The sequence below is a fragment of the Pelodiscus sinensis genome, chromosome 10 (genome assembly GCF_049634645.1).
Source record: "Pelodiscus sinensis isolate JC-2024 chromosome 10, ASM4963464v1, whole genome shotgun sequence".
Lineage (NCBI taxonomy): Eukaryota > Metazoa > Chordata > Testudines > Trionychidae > Pelodiscus > Pelodiscus sinensis.
The window spans coordinates 26958492-26984588 of record NC_134720.1 but is presented as its reverse complement, the minus strand read 5'-3'; the positions used below and the strand labels follow the sequence as shown (position 1 = coordinate 26984588).

Below are 26097 nucleotides of genomic sequence, written 5' to 3'. Positions count from 1 at the left end.
GGGATTACAGCTTGTACTTTCTGATAAAAGACCAAAAGGTAATATGCAGAAGCGTAATGTATGTTTCCACTGGCTCACTTTGTATGACTGCCATTTGCCATACAGGATCTGACCTTGAGGAACAGACATCCAATTCCTGAAATCAGGAAGCACACCACATTTTTACAAAAATGCAGAAGCACGTAGGCATACCTTCCTTTGACAAGAACTGGATAAAAGCACAAGTGTATTCACAACTCAGACTCTAGAGTGGGTGTTCTTTTTATTTGTTTTGGGGGGGGTTGGATACAGGCAGTAGGATGGAACAGTGCACCAGTACAATGATAGGGGCTCTCTGATAAGCAGGGGATTAGACGCATCTGGTATTAGCACTGTTTTTCCAAGCTGGGTCTGTTTAAGACATGAAAGTGAGGATGAGGAAAACTGTCTCCTGTTGTTGGCATGGTTGGGTAAAGACAAATTCAAAATCAAGGACTTTAGAGGAGGACAATATATATATATATATATATATACACAAGACAGGGAAGAACTCACAAGGGATCAAATGCGCTCCAGAAGCAGTTTTGGCTTGGTAATCATTGCAGGGGAGTTCTAATAAAAGGTAGTGTTTTTAGATGATCTCACCAGGGACTGGATAAATGGAGAAAGAACCACCTTCTTCTCCTGGTTTAAAATGAAGTTACCTTTCTCCAACTCTCTTAATAAACAATAGCCATTAACTTCACTCTTAATTTAAGCAAAGATTTATCTATGTTCCTGGACCCTTATTTGTAGCAATGCAAGCAGCACAGATAACACTCAGATCCTCAAAATAATGCTCTTATTGTAATTAGTATGGACTAATTATTTTTTAGTTACTTACTAATTTAAGTAACTTTCTTAGTTAAAATCTGTATATAACATTTTGATTCTACTCATCACATAGAACAAAATATCTGATCAAATTATAACATTAATGATATCTAAATATAGACAGAATCAAAGAAATTAACAAGTAACATCATGGTTATGACCAACAGAAGACAGATTTATATATGTCCAACACAAAATTTTTAAGTGTCAATTAAATTCATATACATACTAAAAGAATAACTGAAACACATAGGTATGGTTATATAGTATGTAAAACATGCTTTCAGCCTCTTCACAGATACCCAGCTTGAATGTTTCTGGCTTTAAAGACAGTAAACCACTGTTCCAGGTGAATCACTGTCTGCTTCTTTAGACTCAGGAAGTTTGCAGATCTTACCTACACTGCCATGTGAGTCACTCCCAGGAATAAGAAAGCAAGTTGCTTCAGTTGTTCCCAGCACGGGGAATTTTAACTCTGATCAGATGTCATAAAAAGCAATCTGAAGGTTGCAGAATCACTTTAAATGAAAAAAAGCTAATATCCAGAAATGATTTCTATTACTACCTTTTTGCAAGAAATAGTTTTATGCCTGTTTTAGTTTCAAGATGGATTTTTGAGGAACTTAATGCATTCTGAAGACGCAGCAAAGAGACAAACAGAGCACAATAATGACGACAGGTAAGTCATTCTCTAGTTCTGTCAAAAAGGTTTAATAGAGTATTCGTTACATGCTTAAATATATAAACATCACCCTGTTTTACCACTCTTAAATAAGTAGAAAACTTAAAATGTCACTAGTTAAAAATGTTTTGAATGATAAATTAGACATCACATTAAATGTGAAGTCTTACAGTTGCAGCCAGAAATGAGATTTCACTAATCTTCAATCCATTCAAAATGTCATGAAAACGAATTGTATTTTCTATTTCCAAGAGTTTAAAAGACCAATAATATATTGAATTGTTTCCCGTACAATACTTATGCAAGTACAGGAGCTCAAAGTCTCACTAAAATGCCATTTCTTAAAGGTAGACTAGCTAATATTGAAAAAAAATTCCATACATTTCAAATTAGTTAGAAAAGGTTTATGTTCAATTCTTTTCACCTCTTTCAAAAAAAGAGGAAAATATATTTGCAGTCTGTTAATTAGAATATGAAGAATAAGAGCTCCCTTCCTTCTTAATCTTCTGAAATCATGTTAGAACTTGTTAGCTTTAAGAGTCATTTGGAAGAATCACATAGTTATTAAACAACTTAGCAACAGTATGAGCTGTACTTCTAAATTCAGGAGGCAAGTCTATGTCAATCTATGACACTTTTAAAAAACCTCTCTCACTTAATAATTATTCTACCACTTGAATAATTATTCTAAGACTCCAAGGACTCAAAGTAAGAGAGAGACTATAATTTCTGTATTGTTAAAAAGGATGTGTGTTACGTATTACGTCAAATGTACTGTAGTAGACTATAACCTCTTCCTGCGTTACACATTTGCTTTTATTAGGAAAAGGGGTTTGTTTGCTTTTTTTTTTAAATCAGGTGGTATTTGGAGATTTTGCAATTTGCTTTAAAACAATGTCTACATGGACTTTTATTACAAATGACAATCAGAGAACACATAGTCAGCCCTCAAAAGAAATTGTAGCAGTCAGATTATATGGAGACTAGGCAGGTACCGCTCTGAAATTAGGATTCAAGCAAGTGTTTCCTGATATTATTTACTCTTTCAGAGAGAAATCAGTCACCTCACAAAAGCCTTTAATTCTTTTTTTTAATTTAATTGTAAATGAGATTTGCTCTCACTCCTCTCATTGCTTACTCTGATGCTGAGGATACACCTTAGATATTTCAGGTGGCGATTGATCTGTTTGAGAGACAGGAGGCTTGTCCTACATAGGTTTGAGGATGTGGCTTGGGTCCTACAAAGAGTAAGAGGCAATCAGAGGTGATAGGTGTTTGCAAATAGAGGAGATGAGATAGGCTAGAGTGGGGAGTTTGTTTGCAGTGTGTAAATGGGTTTCAGAAACAGAAGGAATATTTTTGTCTTATGGGTGTGGGAGAAAAACTGATTGTCACAAGTGTTGCACTTCCTGCTCCTCCCATGGCCATTTTTGTCTTCCTTCCTCCTCCTCCATTTCTTCCAGTTTCCTTTCACATTACAATTTTGCCATCTCATTCCTAGTCCCCAGTCCCTAACTGCTAGTGTCTTCCTGAAGGGTAGGGAGAGGAGAGAACCCTGGGTCCAGGTGGTTCACCTGCACAAGTCAACCATTCATGCACTAGCACGCGATCATGTCTGAGCTGTTCCGAGCACCAAAGGTCCTCAGGCACTCTGGGCTTTGGAACAGCCTAGACTGCATTGTTACTACATGAACAACTCACGTGGGAAGTCATTTTGGAGATGATGCAACACTGAACCCTGCATTCCTTTAAATTGCACAGGGAGTAGACACCAGAAAGGTGAAGCAAGTGTGTCAAATATGTTTAGTCTGAGATTTTTGTCCTGTTAAGCATCTGGTTTGCTAAATATAAGCATCTGCTGAATAGAAGGACAAGTGGACTCTACTGCTTCCCAAAATATACTTTAGTAAAACTACCGAATTAACTGGTATGGGGGAATTTCCTTTCTGTTATTGGACATCCCAAGGTTGTTTGATCTCTTTTTGTGAGGAGAGCTCCCTGTTAAGTCATTTATAAGTTTAAATTTATTTGGTTGACCAGAATAAACAGTAATTTAAGTCAGCCAAGAGAGTAGTATTGGAGGCTGTGATGTAAGATTTATAATCTAATAAAGTATAATTAAATAAATAATCTAGTAAATTGAAGAAGAGGTGCTAATGATGTTTCTGTGCTACAAAGAAAGGACATGAAGTGCCTCTTTAAAGTCCTCCACATCAGCTTCAAACACATTGTTTTCTCAGAAAGCAACTGGGTTAAATGGAATATAAGTCCAACTGCTGATAGTGAAGGCAGAGAATCCTATACTTTAGTTGTCAAGCACCCTCCATTATAAAATATTCTTGCAACCTTGTCTTAAAATATTCAACCTGCCTCTTTCTCCCTCCTACATTGTTGATAATGTGCCTTTGAAATACTGCCAGAGCAAGCTTTTGAGTTCGAGAAGTATCTTTTCTTTGTTCCATGAAATTGATTCAGATATGGTTGAAATATAAAGTATTGCAAACACACAGAATTTATTTTTCCCTCTTTAAATAAAATTTCAAGAAAAATCAGTATTAAGAATGCCATGAAACCTTAACTCAGACCCGTTGGGTATATGCACTAGGATACAATCTTTAATTACATGCTCATATACTACTTTTTCCACAAGATCCCAGCCAAATTCAGTGCACAGGAGGGTGCACAAGAAGCCAAAGTAATGTTGCCTGTGCAACCATAAACCTAATATTTTCTAACTTTCGCATGCTCAATTCTCCAATATCAATAATGATTTAATGTATTTTGTATGTAATAATTATTACTTCCGAATAACTTTGAAAGATCACTTAAATGGAATACAGATTATATGTATTTAAAAGAAGGCTCTGCTTGATGACAGCGAAGTAGCTTGACATGAGATTGCTCCCCACCAAGGAACAACATGGAGGAGAGCATAAAAGACAAGCATATGAAGAGAATGTCAAGGGAGTAGTTAGGAGAGAGGCTTGGTCAAAGTGAAGAGGATGAAAAGATTACACAGAGATGTATGCAAAGTGAGGTGTTGTAAAGAGCCTTGCCAGGAAGAACTAGAAATGTCAACTTGATGCAGAGGACAAAGGGAAGCTAATAAAATAAATTAAAATAGGGATATTACATGGTCCAAGCACCAAACAAGGCAGCTTTTTCTTTCAGTCATGTTGTAGACAGATCAAAAAGAGTAAGGTCTGAGAGAAGGAGGTAGATGTCCAAGGCATAGTCAAGAATTTTAGCAGAAGGGATGGAGAGAAAAGGGTGGATTTAAAACTTGTATGTTTTGGCAACAGACTGGATATGAGGAGAGAAGATGAGAGATAGGAACAAAGAGGATCAAACTGGGTAAAGAGGAGGATAATGAAACACCAACAGTGATGCAGAAGAAAGGGAAAGAGGAAAGGATAGAGGCAAGGAAGGGGCTATGTGATGGAAGAAGTTAAACTTTTGCCATTAAGTTGGTGGCGGAACATACAAAAGCTATCAGAAACAAAAGGAAGTGCAAAACTGAGCAAAGGGGGAGGTCAGAGGAGATGAAGTTTTTTGGGGAATCATCTGCTTAAAAGTGGATTTTGAAACTATGAAAAGAGATGAGGAGTCCTGTGGCACCTTATAGACTAACTGAAGTGTAGGAGCATAAGCTTTCGTGGGCAAAGACCCACTTCGTCAGATGCATGTAGTGGAAATTTCCAGAGGCACTACATGCATCTGACGAAGTGGGTCTTTGCCCACGAAAGCTTATGCTCCTACACTTCAGTTAGTCTATAAGGTGCCACAGGACTCCTCGTCGCTTTTGCAGATTCAGACTAACACGGCTACCCCTCTGATACTATGAAAAGAGATGTGGTCACCAAAACAAACTGCAATGGAATGAAAAGAGGGGTTCCGAGATAAGAAAACTAAATGAGTTACTAATGTGAAAGACTCCAGGACAAAACCCTAAGACAGAAAGACACTGTCAAAAAAGGTCGTTTCCTTCCCCTTTTGAATAAACAACAAAGCAATAGAAAAGGTGCTGAATAAGCATTAGAAGTTACTGATGAGAGAGGGAAAAAGCATGAACGAGGAAGCAAGAGAATTTAAGGGGACAATTTAATCAGTCAGAAATGGTTTTGCTGAGAAAAAGTATGAAAGTTGCATCCTTTATATGAGAGTTTCTCAACATAGATTCTAAGAAGGCTCTTTGTGAGGCTGTATCATTACCTGCAGAAATGACTAAAGACAGGAAGACAGGAGAGGCTATTACATAGTGTTTATTTTCTGTGCTCAGGCTACAATAGGAATGAAAGCATATCCATGAGCTAATATGGGGCTGACAGATGCAGGAGGAGTTGCACAGCGACATCCCAAAGCCTGACACCATTCAACTGAACTCCTCTGTCCTCCCTAGGAAAAAAACCTGTCAACTGCACAATGGAATAGCAGGCTATGCCTGCGGGTGATTCTCGAATTGATTTGTTCTAACACACAAAGCCAAAAAAAGGCTATGTTTAGCACTGCATCTCTTATAATTTTGCCCTTTTTTAAACACAATATCCTCTGCTTAGAGCAGATTAAAACATTGAGTCTGGAGCAAGTATGGGACAACACAAAACACCAACACGCACACTGAACATGCAGTAGCTATTTCCACTTCACTCTGTGACCATGAAATACGGCCAGCACACCAAAACACCAAAAAATATTTCATCAACACACCATCAAGCCATTATGCATGTTTCAGGAGAAAGATAAAATCACCAACAGTGTATATGTAACCGCCACCAGGCAGATTTGACCTGGGACCTCGGGAGCGGAGTATAAGAGCCTCTGTCCTCTGAGCTAAAAGCCAGCTGGCTCCCAGCCCATGCTGTAAAGGTCTCTTGATCTTAACTGTTGCCGTGATCTAGGTACCACTTGCATTGCTCAGTAACCACACTAGGTGTGTGGTTTACTTGTACACAAAAGGTATTAAATCAATGGTTACAAAAACACCGCTTTATTGGACTACGCACATGCTCTGCATAAAACATAATATGCTCCTGAAGGAAAATGTTTAGAAGTTGTCTAAAGAACATATCAAGAGACAAGAGAGAGAGAAGGAAAAGATATTTTGAAAAAAAATTGATCCCTAGCAAAAAACAATAGGTAAACTACAGCAGCAAAGAAATCAATATAGAAAGTTAAAGTTAACATCTGAATGAGAACATTTTGAAGTATATTAGTCAACAAGAACAGTAGAGAGCAAAACAAGAAGTTAAGGAAAGAGGACTTGTAAACACATGTAACTAGCAAACATTACCCCATTTCCCAAATTGACCAGAGGAAAGCACTGTATCTCAAGAAGCAGTGCCTTCAGCTACTTGGAGGTTTAAATAAGCTCTTACTAAATTATTAATATTATACAAAAGAAAAACTGATATTTCATAAGAATAGATTCGAAGTTTGAAAGAACCTAAGGTTTAGGGATGGCAGAAGTGTTATCAACATAGCTTTATAAAAAAAATTGGTTCCCATAAAAAATAAAATTTAATCTGGGAAAATATATGCCCTAAGGACATATACCTTTGTTCGTTCATGTTGCTGTACACATCTCCAGGCACACTGAACTCAGTACTAGGCTGAAAGAAAATCATTCATATAAAATAGCACAGTTCTTTTGTCTGACTGTTCAAAACACTGTTATGCAAGCTCTGGCAGTATTAACAGTGAATATGAGAATTTGAGGTACAGTATTTTATCCAAGCTTTGTGAAGCGGATATACATATTTTACACTTAGAAACTTTGGGTGACTAACTCATCTCACAATTCAACATAGAACTTACCGAAAAAGTTCTCTGTATTGTATCCTTTCCCAACTGCCATCCTCATCTGGTTCCAGCACTGCTCCATTTAATCAGTACACTCAAGATAAAAAAAGGTTCTAAATAACAAAAACATCTTCCAAAAGCTTCTATCCTCACTTCACTTTTAAAGACATAGGTATCTTGTGTCTAAACCCTTTTTTGCCTCCTATAACTTCCTGGTTTATAACAGTCCAATTACCAGTTTTTGAAATTTCACTTGCATACAGTATTAGCTTTTTGCTGCTCTGCAGTGAAGCCTTTGTCCACAATAGACTTGAGGAGTGTCATGTAGAAAGAGCCAAACTTTACTCAGCTATAAGTGTAAAGCTAGAAGTATCAATTATATGACTCTGAATTTAAACCAGCATAGATGAGAGCACAATCTGACACTAAAAGCAGGTCTAAGAAGAACCATTTGCCAGCATAGCTATGTTTGAGTGTTTGTTGACTTAGCTAAGCCAGTAAAAGCCACATTGTCTATGCAATTATGTTGGTATAAGAGTACTTACACTGCCATACCTGATTTCACTTGAAGGACTTGCAATAAGTTATACCAGCAAAAGTGCAGTTACCAGTATGAGGTATGTTCACAATAGAAGCACTTTGCCCATATATCAATCTCATCTATGTGTGTGTTCTAATACCACATTCATCACTGTCACATCTGAGTGTCTTTCATTAGTGCCTCATTTCTCAAACTGTGGATCCCGATTCCCCGGAGGGTCGTGATATCACAAAGTTTGAGAACCCCTGCATTAGTTCGGCATTGCTTAATGCACATCTCATGCATTTGTTCTCTCATTCCCTCCTCAAGGGAAGAAACACATACAGTGAAATGCCTTGGTTTGGTAGAGTATATGGGAGGGGGGGATTTCTTTTTTCTTAAATATACACATTGCTATGTAGTTACGTTAGAGAAGGCAGGTAAATGAAATGCACCTAACAGCTGAAATGGAATGTGTGGTTAATGATGGTTTTTAGTTCTCATGGAGTAAGCCTCCTGAATCTTGGCGCAGCCCTTAAGATAGCTTTGTCTCCCCCGGATACAAGCTTTACCCTTAATGGTCAGTTCCATTATGCCAGAGGAGCACAGTTGTTAACCATGCTCTCCATTCTAGAACTTCAGGCAGTCTCCTAGGTATCCCAGACGCAAGCCACAGAATGCCTTTAAGGCACAGTATGTACAGCATTTCATGTGGTCAAAGCACACCTACTGTAGCTCTGGCTGAGGGCTGCTAGATACCAGGCGCTGAACAACAGCAAGGTAGGCACCTTAAAATTACTCTAGAGAGGCCCAAATTATTCTCTACATCTAGCCTCTGTTAGGCTCAGCAGGATCCAGTTATAACTCCTTCATTCTCAGGCCAGGTCTAAACCAGAAGTGCTATAGGCTACAAGGGCAAAAGCAAGTAAGTACCTACCCCAACCCCTCATACCCAGACCTCGCGCACACATGCCCCACTTCCACCAACATCCCCATCCCTGTCCTACTCACTGGCAGCTCTGTCCCACACACTGAACCCCTCATTTTTGTTCCCACCCTAGAGTCTAAGGGGGGGTCCCCAAAATGCACTAACTCCAGAACCCCAGAAAAGTAAATCTGGCCTATGGGAGGCCCTGAACCTCAGTCCTCCCTGTCCTTCTCCCTCGTCCCATGGGGCTGGAGTGCCAGAAGAATTGTGTGTCTCAGTTGGGGGCCACGTCGGTGAGGGTTGGGAGTTTTTGGAGGAGTTTTTTTGCTTTTCACTTGTTTGGTCCCCAACTGATTCTTTGGGGCAGTGTCCCCCGACCCAAAAAAGGTTCCCCAGCCATACCATAAAGAAAGAAAACATGGAAACCTTTTGTGCTGGACATAATATTTTACTTCATTTTAAATGAAGTTTGATAAAATAACATGAGAAAGTAAAAACATTTAATCTGTTTAATAATTTAAATTAAACTGTTCTCCCAAGCCACAACGGGTTCAGAAAAAATGGTCACCATACCCAGCCTGCCCTAGCCCCCCCCCCCCCAGCACACAGATCTGTGAATAAGTTAAATCTTGGTATGCCATTTCTGAAAGATTGCCAACCTCTGCACTATAAGGTAAGATCTGCAGATTTCTTTATTAATGAAGACGCTGTAAGCAGGACTATCATTGAGTTTAAAAAGTATCATCGGTGTTTGGACCTGTATACAGAGGTGAATAAGTCAAATCTCGTCACTCCACCTCTGACAGGTTGCTGATTCCTGTTCTAGATGGACAATGTCAATATGTTCTAGAGCGACAGTGAAAGTTTTTTATCCACAATGAAATAATGCAGCCTGGAAAATGTACAGTGTAAGCTTCTTTTAGTACCTTGGGCTATGTGCCTCAAGTCTGCCCTTTGACATCAGAACTTCGCTGAGTATTTCCTAATGTTACGAGAATACTTTCGTAGAACTCAGAGCCGGTGAGAACAGGTGGTGGGTGAGATGGGATTGAAGAGAGTTTAGGAAAGCTGTTCTGAGATTAGACCAGTTTTTGAGGAAGTTCTACTGCTCTCTGGTTGAGTGATGAAGTGCGGTGTTGGAGGATCTTAAGAAGAGATGAGATCAGGGTTGAGGGTAAGTCCAAGGAGGAACTAGGAGACCAAACAGGATATTTTGCACAGAATACAGAAATGCGCAAGACATTTTCTGTGCATGAGAAAATGGTTCCTACTTCTAGGCATAGCTAAGGAGACTGCCACTACGTTCTAATGAAACTGTACTTCAGAGAGAAAATACATGAAATAATACACCCTGGGTAAGATTCTCTTGCCCTTTGCACTGCTGGTTACATAAGAACATAACAATGGCCTTACTGTATCAGACCAAAGGTCCATCTAGCCCAGCGGTTCTCAAACTTTTTGGCCCGTGGCCCATCTGGTTCAATGTAAACCTGAAAGATGCAAAAAAACCTCCTCCAAAACCCCCCAACCCTCACTGATGTGGCCCCCAGCTGAGACACCTCTCTTCTCTAGTGCCCCAGTCTCACAGGGTGAGGGGAAGGGAAGAGGGGAACGGAGGCTCAGGGCTTCCCATAGACCAGGTTTACTTTTCTGGGGTTCTGGAGTTAGTGGATTTTATGGACCCCCTTAGACTCTGGTATAGGGACAAAAATGAGGGGTACAGTGTGAGAGAAAGGGCTGCCAGCAAGCAGGACAGGGTTGAAGTGCAGGATCTGGGAGGGAGGGAAGGAGGTTGCAGAAGAGGGAGAGGATGTGAGGTCTGGGTGGGAGGTAGGGTACAGAAGCAGGCTGGGAGGAGGGTGTCTGGCCAGGTGGAGGGAGCAGGAGCAAGGAAATGTGCAGTGTGTAGCCAGCAGAGGGTGCAGCAGCAACGGGGATGCAGGAACAGGGTGGGAGTGTCTGGTCAAGCCAGGAAGGAAGGGGCAAGAGCAGGGCAGGGTGTTCAGCCAAGACGAAGAGTGCAGGAACAAGGAAGGGTGTCAGAGCAAGCTTGGAGTGTGGAGTCTTGGCAGGGGGAGGGGAGTGAGGGAACTGGAGTGTGGAAGGGTCTGGGCATGAGGGTGGACCTTACCTGGCTTTGCGCCCCATTGCAGTAATGACTGTGGCCACACTGTCCTGGGCCATCTTTAAGGGAGGCCCCACTGCTGCTGCCAGGGCCCACATGGTCCAGGGCCAGCCCCAGAACCCCCACTGCCGCAACCCACGGTCTGGAACCAGCCCCAGAGGCCCCAGCTGTCACTGCCGTATGATTCTGGGCCATCTCTGGACCACGTGGCCACAGCAGTGGCGCATTCAGCCTTCAGGGCCAGTCCCTGACTGCATGGCCATGGCAGCAGCACCTCTGGTCCTGGCCAAGTTGCCTCTGAGGAGCCTCAGCCCCAGCGCTACTTCCTCCAACTGTAGCCTAACCTGCTGCAGGGAGAAGGGAGCGCTCTCCAGCAGCTGCATGTGGGAAGTGGGGCTGAGCTCCCTCCCATATGCCACTGAAAATCAGCTTGCGTACCTTAAGTGGCACACATGCAGTAGATCGCAAACACCTGCTCTAGTATCTCTATCATTTTTAGATATATTTAAAAAAACCTCCACAAATCTTGCCCCCAGCCTCTCAGTTTCCCATGTGCAATCATTTGCCCTGAAACTTTGGCATTCGATTTTTCTCGACCTCTTAACAAATGATAGCTACAAACATTACCTGGCAAAATATCACACAGCGTGTTTGTTATACTTGGCTCCTATTTGAACAGAGTAATTGGAATGCTTTCTCTAATTTCTACAGTTCTCAAAAGTGTGCTAATCCCGTAACAGTAAAAATACAAAAACGTGGTCTCTAATGATCCATTTTGGGCATTACACAGCTAGCAAACATAACAAGCAAGAGTGGCAAGCAGAGAGGAAGTGCAAGGGTTACAGAAATAAGACCAGATGGTTACTCAGTTATGTTGCATGAACATCCCATTACAGCTTTCTGTCTTTTCCTTTAAATGAAAATTAAGCTTTGTTATAGACAACATGTAAGACATGTATTTTCATGAAGAACCTGAGCAGAGGTGGGGAGGGTAGAGTGGCCTGGTTAATGGACTGGAGATCATTCCGAGCATAGAAAAAGGGACAGGAATGGGAGGGGAAGAAATAAACAAAGGAAGCATTGAGAGTTGGTTCCAGTAGTGAAGCACAGGAGTGGAACAGGGGTGCTTGTAAAAGTAATGTGAACAAATATGCTGTATTACATTGCAACTTATATTGTTTTCTTTTAAAAAATATTGTGTATTAATATTTAACATTAAGTAGCTTGTAAAGAATAGGTTCTCTTAGGTAAACAAATGAACATGCATGCAGCCAACCAATGATAAATGTAATATTCAATCTCTTTTTTCCACGGCTTAATACTTAAAACTTTTCAACCAATATGAATGGTAATGACTGGAATAATTGTCAAATGCAATACATCGATCAAGTTATACTGTAGTTAACACGTTTTACATTTAAAATAATTATGACCCAACATATGCAATCTAGACCTGGGAAAACAAAAGTTGTAAGATAAAATTAAAAAGTAGTGAATTAAAGTTCAGAAAAAGAGCAATGAGATTTACAGATCCCAATTTTCCACCACATATTTTCTAAAACTGTTCCATTTGCAACTTTTCCTAAACAGGTCAGGGAATTCAAAGATGTGGTAGTTAGAAACACAATTAACTAAGCCCATATATCCGTATGTAATATTTTGTAACTATGATTTAAGTTCTTGTATGAGGATATGTCAATCATGCACATAAACTAGTCTATCAACATTACTAGTAAAAGATTACACCATCTATGCAACAATATGTACTTAACCTACATTTATTGAAACTGTCAAGGTTTTATTTTACCAACACTAAACACACACACAAGCAACCAGAGCCAAACAACAAAAATGCTAAAAATCGTGATGTAAATTTTTAACTGAGTAAAGGTCCAAGTTCTACTGCACCCTTAGCTGACCAGGCATGAAGGACCAATGGAACTGCAGGGGTATACATATTTATAAGATATGCAGAGGTATACATATTTATAAGATAAAAGATTTGACATACCTGAATGGAATGAAATTGGCTGGAGGAGGGAGGAAAGGACTTTCACTGAAGCTGAGGTTACTGGCAATAAACTATGGTAATACAGTGAAGACCAACTTTGTCCTTCACAGAAATACAATATATACATGAAAAAAGAGACTGTTCTGAAAGTTGATAACGTCAGTCACCAACTACATGATACCTTGTAGCATTTCCATCAACATCTGCTCCAGCTCTTCCTTTTTACAAGGAAGAGAGTCTTCATTTCCAAGTCTAAAGGGGCAATAATATGTGGAAGTGTGTGAATTCTGGGAATATTATGTTTCTTCTCACATCATCAGAAGGATGACATTTCCTGTAAAATGGGCTGCTTTAAAGCAATGAGGTTTGAAAGTACACTAGGATAAGAGCTAGGCTATATGGATCAGACCACAAGATCCATCTAACCCAGTATCCTATCTTCAAACAATGGTGAATGCCAGATGCTTCAAAGGGAATCAACAGAACAGGTACTTATCAGATGATCCATCCTGTTGCCACTCTCAGCTTCTTGCAAACAGAAGCTAGGGACATGAACCCTGCCCTGGCTAATAGCCATTGATGGACTATCCTCCATGAACTTATTTAGTTCTTTTTTAAACCCTGTTGTAGTCTTGGCCTTCACAACAACCTCTGGCAAGGAGTTCCACAGGTTGATTATGCACTGTGTGAAGAAATATTTCCTTTTGTTTGCTTTATATCTGCTGCATACTAATTTCATTTGATGACCTGTAATTCTCAAAGATAAGCTTACAGTTCTCATTTATCAACTCCACCTTTCTGACACATACGGTTAGTAATAGTTGTTTCTGTTTGGTTGGTTGGATGGTTGTGACTGTGCTGCATACTGAGTGGATGTTTTCAGAGAACTATCCACAATGACTCCAAAAGCTCTCTCAAGTAGTTGTAACTAAATTAGTCCCCATCATATTATAAGTGGAGTTGAGATTATTTTTTCCAACATGCAATACTTTAAATTTATCAACATTAAATTTCATTTGCCATTTTGTAGCCCAATCACTTAGTTTGATGAGATCTTTTTGAAGTTCTTCACAGTCTGCTTTGGTCTCAACTATCTTGAGCAATTTGGTATCGTGCAAATTTTGCCACCTCAAAGTTTACCCCCCTTCTCTAGATCATTTATAAATCAATTGAACAGGATTGGTCCCAGGACAGAGCCCTTGGGAATACCACTAGTTACCTCTCTCCACTCTGAAAACTTACCATTTATTCCTACCCTTTGTTTCCTGTCTTTTAACCATTTATCAATCCACAAAAGAACCTTTCCTCTTATCCCATGACAACTTACTTTAAGAGCCTTTGATGAGGAACCTTGTCAAAGGCTTTCTGGAAATCTAAGTATACTATATCCACTGAATTCCCTTTGTCCAGATGTTTATTAACCCAACCCCCCCGCCTCCCCAGAACTCTAGTATATTAGTAAGGCATGACTTCCCTTTACAGAAAGCACGCTGACTTTCCCCAAACAAATTATGTTCGTCTGTGTGTCTGACAATTTAGTTTCTACTAATTTGCCAGGTACTGCCATTAGAGTTACTGGTCTGTAATTGCCAGAATGAGCTCTAGAGCCCCTTTTAAATATTGGCATCATGTTAGCTATCTTCCAGTCATTAGGTACAGAAGCTGATTGAAAGAATAGGTTACAAACCACACTTAATAGTTCTGCAATTTCACATTTGAGTTCTTTCAGAACTCTTAGGTAAATGTCAGCTGGTCCCGGTGACCTGTTATTGTTAAGTTTATCAATTTGTTCCAAAACGTCCTCTAAGAACACCTCAATCTGGGACAATTCCTCAGATTTGTCACCTAAAAAGAATGGCTCAGGTTTGGGAATCTCCCCCATATCCTCAGCCATGAAGACTGAAGCAAAGAATTCATTTAGCTTCTCCACAATGACTTTATCATCTCTGAATGCTCCTTTACATCTCCATCATCCAAGGGCCACACTGGTTGTTTAGCAGGCTTCCTACTTCTGATATATTTAAAAACATTTTACTATTACTTTTTGAGTTTTTAGCTAGCTGTGCTTCAAACTCCTTTTTGGCTTATCTTCTTATATTTTTACACTTAATTTGACAAAGTTTATGCTCCTTTCTATTTTCCTCACTAGGATTTGACTTCCACTTTTTAAAAGATGTCTTTTTATCTGTTACTTGGTTGTTACCCCAACTTGGTTGTTAAGCCACGGTGGCACTTTTTTGTTTGTTTTATTTTAAGGTATACATTTAAGTTGGTCCTCTACATGGTATCTTTGAAAAATTTCCATGTAGCTTGCAGAGATTTTACTTTTGTCAATTTAACTTTTAATTTTGATTTAATCCCCTCATTTTTGTGTAGTTTCCATTTCTAAAATTAAATGCCACAGTGTTGGGCTGCTGAGGTCTTTTCCCCACCACTGGAATATTAAATTTTATTACATTATTATCACTATTTCCAAGCAGACCAGTTATATTTACCTCTTGGATCAGATCCCGTGGTCCATTTAAGAATAAATCAAGAATTGCCTCTCCTCTTATGCATTCTAGAACCAGCTGCTCCAAGGAGTGGTCATTTAAGGTATCAAGAAATGTTATCAGAGCCCAAATTTTTGTGCTCTCTCTAAAGGCTGACCTCCCAAATGACTACACAATAAAAACAGACCATTCAGATGGCAAGTTCATGAGCAAAGAATTTAACATTTCCAAAAAAACTCCCCACCAAACTCCATGTATTAAGTCAAGATAAAACATCATCATACATTCTGTATTTATATCTATAAAATATATCTAATATATAAAAACACCAACAACAGATGAATATTCTGGCTGTGTATTACTTTTTTTAATTTGAAACACAGAAAATGTATATTGTATAGTATCTTAACTATTTTTCTCCATAGCACAAGATATAGCCAGTCTTTTATTCAGGTATAATCATTTATATCTTGCAAGTTTATCCAGAGTATATAAAAGCTTAATATATTGAGACAGAAAATAACGAGAGGGTCCAGCGATAAAGAGCAGCAGCTCAAATTCGTCACTAGGAATTCCAAACTTGAGAATAGACTTAAGCATGTGATCATCCAACAAGGGATGGGCATAAATCAAAAATTCTTCATCAAGGGAGATGTCGTCAATTGCCAGGGCTACTCATAAGGAAGAGATAAAATTGTTAAAGGTGCAATAAAAGGCATTTCAGCAGCTAGGACAACGGAATGAGCAAAGTAAAGCAGTTACGTTTGTATATTAGCATATGTTTCTAACACCAGTCCATACTGGTGCACAGTACTCTAAAAGGTGCTTAGGAATACCGAGGGAAAACCAGAGTAAAAAATTAGGGAATACTTAAGTGGAAGAATACCTATGAAGTGTTTGGACTCATCTGTATTTACTATTCAGTTTTGTTTCTGAAATGCTGGAGATGCTGCTGTTGCATTAAAACTTCTGCTTATATTAATTACTTTTTATTTCCTATATTTTTCAGAAGTTCCAGCTGGAACAGCCCTGGCTGAGTCCCATGCCCATAAATCCTGTGTGTCTCCTGAGAAGCATTTCTGTTGAAAGTCAACAGCAACAAATATAATGGGGTTCAATTTGTCATACTGGAAAATACCAGGTACATTTAAAAGAATTCTGAAAAGTTAGCATTACTTACGAAATAATTTACAGTACTCCCAATTTAGAAATGGTTACTATCAAGAGAAATTTTTTTGAAGTCCCTATAAAAAAAGGCTAACAAAATACAGTATTACACCACAATTCCTCAATGGGCTTCCAATTTAGATTAATACACCACAAAAGTGCAAGGGAGGAGCAATTTTAAAACAATACAATTTGCCATTATTTTTAAAAGAAACATTTAATTATTAGGAGTCCGATGAAATCAGTCATTTAAATTATTAATAGTTAAAAATGGATGTTAGATGTTTATTCACAAATGCTTATGTGCAAAATATTAAAAGCCACAAACACTATAATTTTGTGCTTTGTGGAATTAAGTAAATTGAATATCGTATTTAGCCATTTAATAAGGGCCAAAAAGAATTCTTACCTTCCCAATTCTGGGTGAATAACTCATTTTAAATAAGAGACAATGCTCTGTTATGAAAAAGAGCCAAACAATAACCTATAATTAAGATCAAAAGTTTACTGCCAGTGTACTGGTAAATATAAGAGATAAATTCTGATTATACTGCACTTGCACAGGTTGTGTCAGCTAAATATTTACACACCTACATAAGCCATAATATCAGCACTGCAAAACAAATGACCTAGTCCTGTGAAATGCTGAATAGTCAGTTCCCTTTAGAGTCCAAGTGAATTAAGGTCAATCAGGAACCTGGTCCATAATTATTAATGTTAATTAACTATGGCTATGTCTACACTATGATATTTGCTGGAAGAGGTAATGCAAATGAAGCACGGATTAGCATTTTTTCGTGCTTCATTTGCATACTCTCTTCTGATATGTTTTTGTGCAGAGGAGGGTTGCGCAAAAACAAGCAGTGTGACTTTCTTTTGTGCAAAAACTCCCTATTGCGCAAGATCGTTATGACTCAAAAAAGGATGTATAACGATCTTGCGCAAAAAGGGGTTTTTGCACAAAAAGGAAATGGCTACACTGCTTGTTTTTGCGCAAAAAACACATCAGAAGAAATTATGCAAATGAAGCACGAGAAAATGCTAATCTGCGCTTCATTTGCATTGTCTCTTCCGGAAAACATCATAGATTAGACATAGCCTAATACAAATATTCCTCTGTCCATCTTAATTAGTTTGCTAAGTACTCTAAAAAGAGTATTAGTTTTGTCACTTTTCCTTATGGTCTATGCCATTCATTTATGTTCTCACTTGGAATACTGTACAACCTAATCTTTAGACTCACAAAATACTTTGTCTTAAAGGTACAGTCCCTACAAATATTTAATTTTCCTTCCATCTTTTAACTGAAAAGCAACTTTATGATTCTTTAAAATGTCCTGTTGTTGGTCAAAATAATAGGCACAGACAGGTAAAGAGACTGCACTCTGCCACTTTGTTTATGTCTGGCCTCAGGCACATAACTACTCTAAATCCAGTTCTCGGTTCTAGCTTTCTCAGACCAGATGTAGGTAAGCAACTGAAGTGACATAAAGCCACTTGCCAGCCTCTGAATAGGGTGGCTGCTTTGGCATGTGTCTAGTTGTTTATGACCCTATGGACTACTCCAGCAGCCAGGAATAGCCATAGCACAGAGATCGTCTTTCTAATAGAGTGGGGGTCCCGGTATGCCCATTGTGCTACACTTATGGACCTTTCTCCTGACCTATGTTTATGGACACTTTGTTCCAATGAGCCCAACAAAGAATTAACCCCCCTGTATCTCAATCTCCTGCTGTCAGTTAAACAGAAATAATAATGCCCCTCCTCTGACAGAAGTACTGTTTTGGTTAACAAATGCCAGTGTGGTATTCTGGATATTTAAAGTGCTATGCAGAAGTGTTTGATTATAATATAATAGCAAAAACAGATCACAATTTTATTAAACAATGGCAGGAAGATACCACATCAGTATCTGTATGCAGAGAGCCCTTGTGGGTAAGAACAAACCTGTTGGCTGGGTGATTCCACCCAGATACCTTGCTTGCTTACCTACTAAATCACAAGGCTTTTTATATGGGTGGCAAGCTATAATTCCACCCACAAATTCTACCTTTATGTGTATCTTGTGCCAAAAGAAACCACCCATTCTCACTATCCTAGCCGAGCCTTACAAGGCAAAGATGCAAGGTAGAAAAGGCTGGCTCTCCTATCCAATTGAAGTACCCATTAAAATCCTCCAATTTCTGCTTATTATTCCATTGAGACTTAAACCCCACATTACTGTTCATGCAGAGGCCATCGTCTTTCTTCCATGTGACCCTACAACCAAGCACATTTGACTCAGAGGACAGAAGGATATTTTCAGCCTAAAAGATAGCACACAGTATATTCTCCATCTCATGCCTCGGTGTACTTATTTACCCCACAAAAATGAACTGAAGGGTCAAATAAATTGACCTTGGCAGGAATTATGAATTGGGAACACACACCAATGCAAAATTATAAAAAAATGTTTCGTGGGCATGTGTGCATCCCACTTTTTTTTACTTTGCAGCAGAATTTAACAAATGACTTCATATGAACGAACATTTTCCTCAGAAAGTATCTGAAGAGTAACAGAAGTTCAATTACTATATTTCTTATATGAGAATTCTGTCAAGATTTTTGTTAATAGGGCAATGAAGGAAGCTTTCCTAAGCGATTCTTAGGAAAATATTTGCTATAGTAGCTTTGCTACAAGAGATGAAAGCTTGAAGTATCAGAAAAGCTGTGTTTAGAAATCCCTCCATGCATTCAGTTTATACACAGTAGATTAGTTCAAACCGTGATGTTTTCAGTACATTTCATTTAGCCTGCTATTAAAAGTAAATAAATGTAGTATACCCATGAGAAAAACTGGGAGCACTTGACAGGGAGGAGAGACCTCTCAATCTCAACAGCTCACACAGGTATCCTCAGGGCCTAGACAAGTCTCCTAGAACTCAATCCTACAAGAGGGAAAATAGTCACCAACAGTACTGTGGCGCTGGTACAGCAGAACCCCGGAGCTTGAGGTGGTTTCCATTATATACAGTTTTGTTCATCGGCTTTCAGCACCCCACTCTAAAAACTGTTTCAATACAATCCTATCCATGTTGGTAGCAGGTCTGCCATACCTCAATAGTGATAGAAATGTAGCAGTGTTAGTCTGGTGTAGCTGAAACAAAAAACAGGACTATGTAGCACTTTAAAGACTAACAAGATGGTTTATTAGGTGATGAGCTTTCGTGGGCCAGACCCACTTCCTCAGATCAAATAATGGAAGGAAATTGTCACAACCATATATACCAAAGGATACAATTAAAAAAAATGAACACATATGAAAAGGACAAATCAAATTTCAGAACAGAAGGGAGATGGGAGGGGAGGTAAGTCATTAAGACAATGTCCTTTCTGGTGGCAATGCCCACAAAACAGATATTAGACAGGATCACAAAGAAAAAACAGTTTCTTGCCATTTCAACCAGAAAGGACATTGTCTCAACGACTTGATTACCTGTATCCTGCTTCAAAGACCTTTTCAGACCACACTTGAAAGAGAATCCTCTGAACTGTCATTCATGCTTAAATTCGACACTTTACGCCTAAGTTTAAACAAAGACATTAATTATTTTACCCATTATAAAGATAGCTTCCCCAATCATCACCTCTAATATCATTAGCTCACAGACATTTACCTTCACCCCCTCTCCCCATCTCCCTATTGTTCTGAAATTTGATTTGTCCTTTTCATATGTGTTCATTTTTTTAATTGTATCCTTTGGTATATATGGTTGTGACAATTTCCTTCCATTATTTGATCTGAGGAAGTGGGTCTGGCCCACGAAAGCTCATCACCTAATAAACCATCTTGTTAGTCTTTAAAGTGCTACATAGTCCTGTTTTTTGTTTCATACCTAAATATAGCTCAGACTGTAGCACCATACCTTCTTCCATGCTTGAGGGAGCAGGCATGTCACCACCATTGTTTTTAAATGGATAGCCTGGCTAAAAGCTGATCTTTCAGAGCTCCACCTGTCCCCAGCCTCACAAGACAGTGGGGCACTCTGTGCCCAGCTCAACAGCCCTCCTTCCGAGCAGCACCCTTAACCCTTCAGGTTCTTAAACAGTAAATCTAGAACTAATAAGGAGGGTGTTATGGGATCCCACCCCATAATGCAGTAACAGATGTACGATTTGTTGTTACATACTTTAGATGCTGAAGGATTCTATAGAAAAAGACGAGTATTATAATGATCCGTTTTAGCCACATGCATTGATTTTGTCCTCTTAATTAAATTATGGAAGTGTCCTCATGTTCCAGCTCTAAAGAAAAGCCAACGCTTTTAATATTCTGATTTATTTTGTGGCTGACAAGTGCTATCTGCTTTTATTTTAAAAAGTGTAATATTAAAGGCTATTGTATTAAATAAGCTCAGGTTTTCTAAACTGGTTCAGCTGAGAATCATTTGGGCTCAGCCAGTGATGATAATATGACAAGCTTTGGAGAACAGCTGCTGCAATCATTTGTTCAATTATCAAAACACACTTACATTATTTCTTCCCATCATTTGTATAGATGATCATCTGGGCCAAGACAACAGTATTTCAACTAATCACACAACAAGTCTACTTGGGAACTCCACACAAAATGAATTTACAACCATTGTTTTGCCAGTGCTTTACCTCATCATATTCCTGGCAAGCATCTTGCTGAATGGTCTAGCCGTATGGATTTTTTTCCACATCAGAAATAAAACAAGCTTTATTTTTTACCTCAAAAACATTGTGGTTGCAGATCTTCTAATGACACTGACATTTCCATTTAAAATAATTCAGGACTCAAGACTGGGACCACTGCGCTTCAACTTTTTTCTATGTCGATATTCCACAGTTTTGTTTTATGCAAACATGTATACAACTATTGTGTTTCTTGGACTTATTAGCATTGACCGGTACCTGAAAGTGGTAAAGCCATTTGGGGATTCCAAAATGTACAGTATTACTTTCACCAAGATTTTGTCAGCGTGTGTTTGGGTTGTTATGGCTTTTCTAGCTTTACCAAATTTGATTCTTACCAATCAGAATCCAACAGTGAAAAATATAGATGACTGCTTAAAACTTAAAACTCCCTTGGGAGTCAAATGGCATAAAGCAGTAATTTATATCAATACCTGTATGTTTGTAGTAGTGCTTATAGTACTAATAGGATGTTACATTGCAATATCCAGGTACATATACAAATCAAGCAAGCAATTTATTAGCTCATCAAGCAGAAAACGAAAACACAACCAAAGTATAAGAGTTGTTGTGGCTGTATTTTTCACATGCTTTCTTCCATATCATTTGTGTAGAATACCTTTTACTTTTAGCCACATAGATGAATTTTTAGATGATTCAGCACATAAAATTCTGTACTACTGCAAGGAAATGACACTTTTCCTGTCTGCATGCAATGTGTGTCTGGATCCAATCATCTACTTTTTCATGTGTAGATCATTTTCACGAAGGCTATTCAAGAAATCAAATATGCGAACCAGGAGTGAAAGTATCAGGTCACTTCAAAGCATCAGAAAATCAGAAGTGCGCATATATCACGAATAAACGGATGTATGAAATTATCCTCAGAGAGACTTTTTGTTCATTTGCAAGAATATATTTGTAAAGCATGTAAATAATAAAATAATTCTTTTGATTATCTGTGTGCTTAACATATACTTAGCCAACAAAATCTGAATATGCATATCAGTGATAACCAAATATTTAATTTTTATTCACTTCAACTTGCAATGTAATTTTTTAAAAATTACAAATAGCTATTAGGAAGACTAGATAACAGATTCTCTAGTATTCAACATGTAATTTTTTAGCCTACCAGAAATCTTCAGCAACTTGTGCAACAGAATTTATGTACCTTTATATTAATGACCAAAAACAGTCCCATTAACCCATAGGCATTATTTTTTTTTTTTTTTTGGCTTGAAGTTTAGCTCCATTGACTATCACACTTAAAAACTGGAAAGAAAAAATTTGTCAACCTCTATTCTTATTGAATATACTCAGCACTCCTCCTCTGTAGAAACAAGCAAGACACTAAAGGCAGCATCTCATCCTAGCCCAATTAAAGGGTGTTGCAAAAGGGTGGGCAGCACAATGAATGTAAGAATGGCCATATTGGGTCAGACCAATGGTCCATCCAGCCCAGTATCCTGTCTGTTGACAGTGACCGATACCAGATGCTCCAGAGGGAGAGAACACAACAGGTAATCCTCACATGATCCTTCCACTGGCACCCACCTCCAAAGAAAGAGGGGCTAGGGACACCATTCCCACCCATCCTGGCTAATAGCCATTGATAGGCCTAACCTCCATGAATCAATCTAGCTCTTTTTTGAATCCTGTTAAAGTCCTAGCCTTCACCGCATCCTCTAGCAAGGAGTGTCACAGGTTGACTGTGCGCTAAGTGAAGAAAAACTTCCTTTTGTTTGGTTTAAACTTGTTACCTATTAATTTAGTTTGATGACCCCTAGTTCTTATATTGTGGAAATAAGTAAATAACTTTTCCTAATTCACTTTTTCCACAACAATCATGATTATATAGACCTCTCATATCCCCCTTAGTCTCCTCTTTTCTAAGCTAAAAATTCCAAGTCTTTTTAACCGCTCTTCATATGAGACCCGTTCCAAACCCCTAATCATTTTTGTTGTTCTTTTCTAAACCTTTTCCAATGCCAATATCTCTTTTTTGAGATGAGGGGAACACATCTGTATGTAGTATTCAAGGGGAGGGTTTATATGGAAACAATAAGATATTTTCTGTTTTATCCTGTATCTCCTTTTTATGGTTTTACTAACATACTTTTTTTTTTTTTTTTTTGGTTGGTTGGTTGGTTAGGTTTTCTGACTGTGCTACTTACTGAGTGGATGTTTTCAGAGAACTATCCACAATGACTCCAATTGTAGTTGTAGCTAAATTAGTCCCCATCATATTGTATATATAGTTGGGATTATTTTTTCCAACGTGAAATACTTCACATTTATCAACATTAAATTTCATTTGCCATTTTGTAGCCCAATCACTTAGTTAGATGAGATCTTTTTGAAGCTCTTCACAGTCTGCTTTGGTCTCAACTATCTTGAGCAGTTCAGTATCATCTGCAACTTTTGCCACCGCAAGTTTTACCCCTTTTTCTAGATCATTTATAAATAAATTGAATAGGATTGGTCCCAGAACAGAGCCCTTGGGAACACCACTAGTTCTCTTTCTCCACTGTGAAACCATTTACCATGTTTTAGCACATATAACCCATGGATTATACGAAGTTTTACAAACTTCCCAACTCCCCCGCGGGGAATACACGTCTGTAGGGTGTACAAGTTTATTTTTACTTGCCTGCACTGCACTCTCTGTTCCCCCTGCCCGGAGGAGGGTGCGTTGTGCCTGGCTGCAGCTGCGCAGAGCCTGGGCGCAAGTGCGGCTTCCCTCCCGCAGGCCAGCCAGCTCACCTGCACTGCACTCTCCGTTCCCCCCTCACAGAGGCTGCGACTGGTATGTGCAATTACCAGGTAACTTAAAGTAGCGTATATAACCCATGGGCTATACATGGTGCACGGGTTATCTAAGACTTTTTTTTTTTTTTTTTTTTTTTTTTTACACATCAGAAAAAAACATGGGTTATACAGGAATGTGGGTTATATACGCTAATTTACAGTATTCCTACCCTTTGTTTCCTATCTTTTAACCAGTTATCAAACCACGAAAGGATCGTTCCTCTTATCCCAAGACAACTTACTTTACTTACAAGCCTTTGGTAAGGATCCTGTCAAAAGCTTTCTGTAAATCTAAGTATACTATATCCACTGGATCCCCCTTGTCCACTTGCTTGTTGATCCCCCTCAAAGAACTCTAGCAGATTAGTTAGGCATGAATTCCCTTTACAGGAACCATGTTGACTTTCCCCTAACAAATTATGTTCATCTATGTGTCTGACAATTTTATTTTTTACTGTAGTTTCAACTCATTTGCCCAGTGCTGACGACACTTCCTGGTCTGTAATTTTCAGGATCACCTCTAGAGCCCTTTTAAAATATTGGAGTCGCATTAGCTATCTTCCAGTCATCAGGTATGGAAGTTGATTTAAAGGAAAGGTTACAAACCACAGAGTTCCACAATTTCCCTTTTGAATTCTTTCAGAACTCTTGGGTGAATGCCATCTGGTCCCAGTGATTTGTTACTGCTAAGTTTATCAATTTGTTCCAAAAACCTCTTCTAATGACACCTCAATCTGGGACAATTCCTCAGATTTGTCAAAGGAATGGCTCAGGTTTGGAAATCTCCCCAATATCCTTAGCCATAAAGACTGAAGCAAAGAATTCATTTAGCTTCCAAGCAAGCAGAGAATTCACAGCTCATACTGCTAGCATTGGGAAAGACAGGTCACTGGTATTAGAGGCAATATGTTCTTCATTGCAGTCAGAACAAGAGCAGAATGTGCACCATTCCCACTGCCTGTATGTACGTAGGGTAGCCGGACTAAGGATATGTCCAAGCACATCTGGTGAATAGAACACCAGCAGCAGATACATTACTGCCTGAGATCTTAAGAGGATAATAATGAAGTATCAGGCCTGAATTCTGGGGTGATGGGCAAGACGCTCTATATGTTGTCTTTTTACCGAACAAACACAACACAACAGCAGATCACAAAATGTAGGCCAGGATCTCAAAGGGGGTCATGACCCCATTCCAGTAGAGCTTCCAAGACTCCCTTAAATTTGCTGTGGTTCAGGTTACAAGCACCCTGCCTGAGATTGAAGCTTGAGCATCAGGTTTGATCCCTTTCCCCATCTGCCCAAGTTGTGGGGCTCATGCTTGAACCCTCTCACCCAGGGAAGTGGAGTTTGGGTGGGCTCAGGCTTCCATCCTCCTTCCTGGGATCATGAAGTAATTCTTGCTGTCAGAAGGGGGTTGCAGTGCAATGAAGTTTGAGAGCCCCTGCAGTACAACATTTTCCCCCAGTCTAGCTGAGGAGTCATATTCTTTTTTAGTCAGCTAGCAGGGAAATAGCTATAGGGATGGGATGGGATGATATTATCTTGCCAGAATCTCATTCCTGTGCTGCTGCCAGCCTTAGGTGTCGGTCTCCAGCTTTTATTTTTTGTTTTTTAAATGGATCAGATCAAATCATAAAATGAAATAAAAATAAAAGTATACTTCTCTCTGTACTAGACATTACTGGTACACTGTATGAGCCACAAAAGATGACTGCAATAACTTCAGCATTAAGAAAGAGGTATAGGAAAAACTTAGAAAACAACAAGTAGTCTAGTAGCAACTTAAAGACTAACAAAACATGTAGGTGGTATCAGAGCTTTTGTGGCACAACCCACTTCTTCAGAGGACAAGAGACATCTGAGGTACATCTGACATACAAGTGGTATAGGATTAATTTGAATGGATGCTCAGCAACATATTCAGATTATACAAATAGAGAAGTTACACAGCACCATCTAGTGGAGACAGCTTTTTCTACTTTCAAAGTATCTAGCTCTCCAAGTGTCAG

The 26097-nt window shown here is 39.0% G+C and overlaps 2 protein-coding genes across 10 annotated transcripts in view; one reads left to right on the top strand and one right to left on the bottom strand.

The window, feature by feature from the left end:
- The window catches only part of MED12L (mediator complex subunit 12L), a 348149-nt gene that overhangs the window by 136561 nt on the left and 185491 nt on the right, over positions 1 to 26097 (bottom strand). The gene's annotated exons all lie outside the window — the stretch shown is intronic.
- Positions 1113 to 22232, top strand: GPR87 (G protein-coupled receptor 87). The gene is made up of 3 exons (XM_075937733.1): positions 1113 to 1531; positions 16419 to 16550; positions 21114 to 22232. The coding sequence occupies exons 2-3, from the start codon at positions 16517 to 16519 to the stop codon at positions 22136 to 22138; spliced, it is 1059 nt and encodes a 352-aa protein (XP_075793848.1). The 5' UTR covers positions 1113 to 1531; positions 16419 to 16516; the 3' UTR covers positions 22139 to 22232.

Bases quoted from the DNA above. Each gene is read 5' to 3' on its own strand.
- GPR87 (XM_075937733.1), top strand. From the start codon at position 16,517: ATGGGGTTCAATTTGTCATACTGGAAAATACCAG. The intron at 16,551-21,113 runs GTACATTTAAAA...TCATTTGTATAG, and splicing joins GTCATACTGGAAAATACCAG to ATGATCATCTGGGCCAAGAC.